The following is a 2701-nucleotide window of genomic DNA, read 5'->3' as shown; positions in this document are numbered from 1 at the left end:
AAACCCTTACTCTTCAAAAGCAAATTATTGTTTTGATAAATGGTTCACTACATTGTATGGTCAGGCCAACACTTTAGATCTAGAGAATACTGAAAAACATCATTATCATCATAAAGCAATGCTTACACTTTTCCATTTCTGCTCAACTGAGTTTTGCTTTTCAAAAACCAAAAATTTTCTCTTTGCTACACAGCACCTGGTGGTTCTAACGTACCACCCATGGAGAATAACACAGAGGTGAGGGAGTTCATCCTCCTGGGACTGACCAGCGCCCCACAACTGCAGCTTCCCCTCTTCATACTGTTCACTCTCATCTACCTCATCACTCTTGTGGGGAACCTGGGGATGATCACTTTGATCCTGCTGGACTCCCGCTTCCACACCCCCATGTACTTTTTCCTCAGTAACCTGTCTCTGGTGGACTTTTGTTCCTCCTCAGCTGTCACTCCCAAGGTCATGGCTGGCTTGCTGATGGGAGACAAGGTCATCTCCTACAATGCTTGTGCTGCTCAGATGTTCTTTTTTGCACTCTTTGCCACTGTAGAAAATTACCTCCTGACCACAATGGCCTATGACCGCTATGCAGCAGTGTGCCAACCCCTGCATTACCCCACCACCGTGACAAACACTGTGTGCACTCGTCTGGCCATAGGCTGCTATGCCATTGGTTTGGTGACTGCTTCTGTGCAAACTGGAGACACGTTCTGCCTCTCTTTCTGTGTGACCAATGTGGTCCATCACTTCTTCTGTGATATTCCCGCTGTCATGACTCTGACTTGCTCTGAAAACCACATTGCCAAATTCATTCTTGTTCTTATGTCAACTTTTAACGTGATTTTTGCATTTCTTGTTATCTTTATTTCCTACCTGTTCATATTCATCACCATTTTGAAGATGCACTCAAGTAAGGGATACCAGAAGGCTTTATCCACCTGTGCTTCTCACCTCATTGCAGTTTCCACATTTTATGGGACCGTCATCATCATGTATTTACAGCCAAGTTCCCGGCACTCCATGGACAGAGACAAGTTTGCATCTGTATTCTACACTATGGTCATCCCCATGCTGAACCCTGTGGTCTACAGCCTGAGGAACAAGGAGGTCAAGAGTGCACTCAAGAATGTGGTTAAGAAGGCAAAATCCTCTCTAGGTTTAGTCCTTTAATGATGTACAACCCACGGAATGTGGTTTCATTCCTCTTAAACAACTGCATCAGTAATCCAAATGGTAAATACCTTGTGGTATGCAGAAAATAAAACCATCTAATATTATTTCTTTAGTCCAGAACAGTTCTAAGTATTCCACAGATTTGAAAATATGATAAGTGTTTTAATGAAGCTTATTAAAATATATGTTCTTGATGTCATGCTTTATCCAGATACAAATAATGACTTCATCTTAATAAAAATTCAGCCACTACTAGTTTCTTTGGTTTGATACAGCTTATCCATATGACAATTTTTAAATGATGAGTATTTATGTTAAATTTAAAAGGAAGAGGAAATTAAACCATTTTACCTTATCCTTTATGACTTACCAGGAAATTCATAAAGGTAGGAATAATATTGAGTAAACTATCTCTACTTTTGGATAATGTGAATTTTAGTACATAAATCATAAGCAATCTACTAGAAATTATTGGAACTAATAAATAAAGTAAGAAAAGTTTCAAGGTAGGAGATCAGTGTATGACAAGTCATGTTTAATTTTATGAACACTTAATATTCTGAAGGTAAAATTAAGAGAATATCACTTACAAAATAATAAAAAATGATGAAAACACCATAGTGGAAAATAACAAAAGAAATGTAGTGCTTTTTTCAAGTGTTTTTGAATTTTTACTTTTTTTATGTTTTGGAAGCAAAATTAAAATTTCTATTTTTCTCATTCTTAGTTGACCTAACAGATAATGGTTTGCTCAAAAACAACAATATCTTCCTTGACCTGCAGTACTTTAACCATAAAATTAAATGACAAAGTGCATCATGATATGAAACAGCTATTAAAAAGTTCACTTGTCCCATGAATACAAATATTTTATTATTTTTATCTTAATTACACGTATTTATAGGATAATTTGAAACATGTATACAGTATGTTTTGATCAAATCATGGTATTTACCATTTGCATTGCCTTAAAATTAAAAACATGATTAATGTACAATAATTGTATACATATAGATACAATGTGATATTTTAATTCATGCAATGTATGTAGATCCAATTGGGGTAATTAACATTTTCATCTCCTTTTCATTACTTTTATATTTGGAGCCTTGAGCCCTATAGTTCTTGGTAAGACAGATAATAGGTTATTGTGAATGACAGTCATGCCAGTGTTCTGTAGAACATTACCACTTATGACTTCTATTGAAAATACAGGGACACTAAAACTTCATAGATTAGACATTCTACTGCTACAATAAACTCAACCTAAAGACAGCACACCTAGCTTCACACACAAATAAATGACACTCAGTCTTCAGCTATACTTTAATAAAATGAATACAAGAGACAAAAAACAAAATTAATTGTTACACTATGTAATTCCCATGTCATTCAAGTTGGAGTGATCATCAATACACTAGAAAATTTATTATACACTTGCTTTTGAATACCTGACCTAAATCCCAGCTTTTTAAAAAAAAATTGTTGGTAATGTTAAATGCTGACCTCACCATTCCTAAATGGGTGACAAATA

General features: G+C 35.5%; 1 protein-coding gene across 1 annotated transcript; it reads left to right on the top strand.

Moving 5' to 3' along the window:
- Nucleotides 1-216: 216 nt before the first annotated feature.
- Nucleotides 217-1164, top strand: LOC124092736 (olfactory receptor 5B17-like). The gene has a single exon (XM_046444541.1). The coding sequence runs from the start codon at nucleotides 220-222 to the stop codon at nucleotides 1162-1164; it is 945 nt and encodes a 314-aa protein (XP_046300497.1). The 5' UTR covers nucleotides 217-219.
- Nucleotides 1165-2701: the final 1537 nt, after the last annotated feature.

The sequence above is a fragment of the Marmota monax genome, unplaced genomic scaffold (assembly GCF_021218885.2).
Source record: "Marmota monax isolate L192 unplaced genomic scaffold, Marmota_monax_Labrador192_F-V1.1 WCK01_AAM20220418_F8-fsc00038, whole genome shotgun sequence".
In the NCBI taxonomy this organism is placed as follows: domain Eukaryota; kingdom Metazoa; phylum Chordata; class Mammalia; order Rodentia; family Sciuridae; genus Marmota; species Marmota monax.
This window is presented reverse-complemented; position numbering and strand designations above follow the sequence as displayed.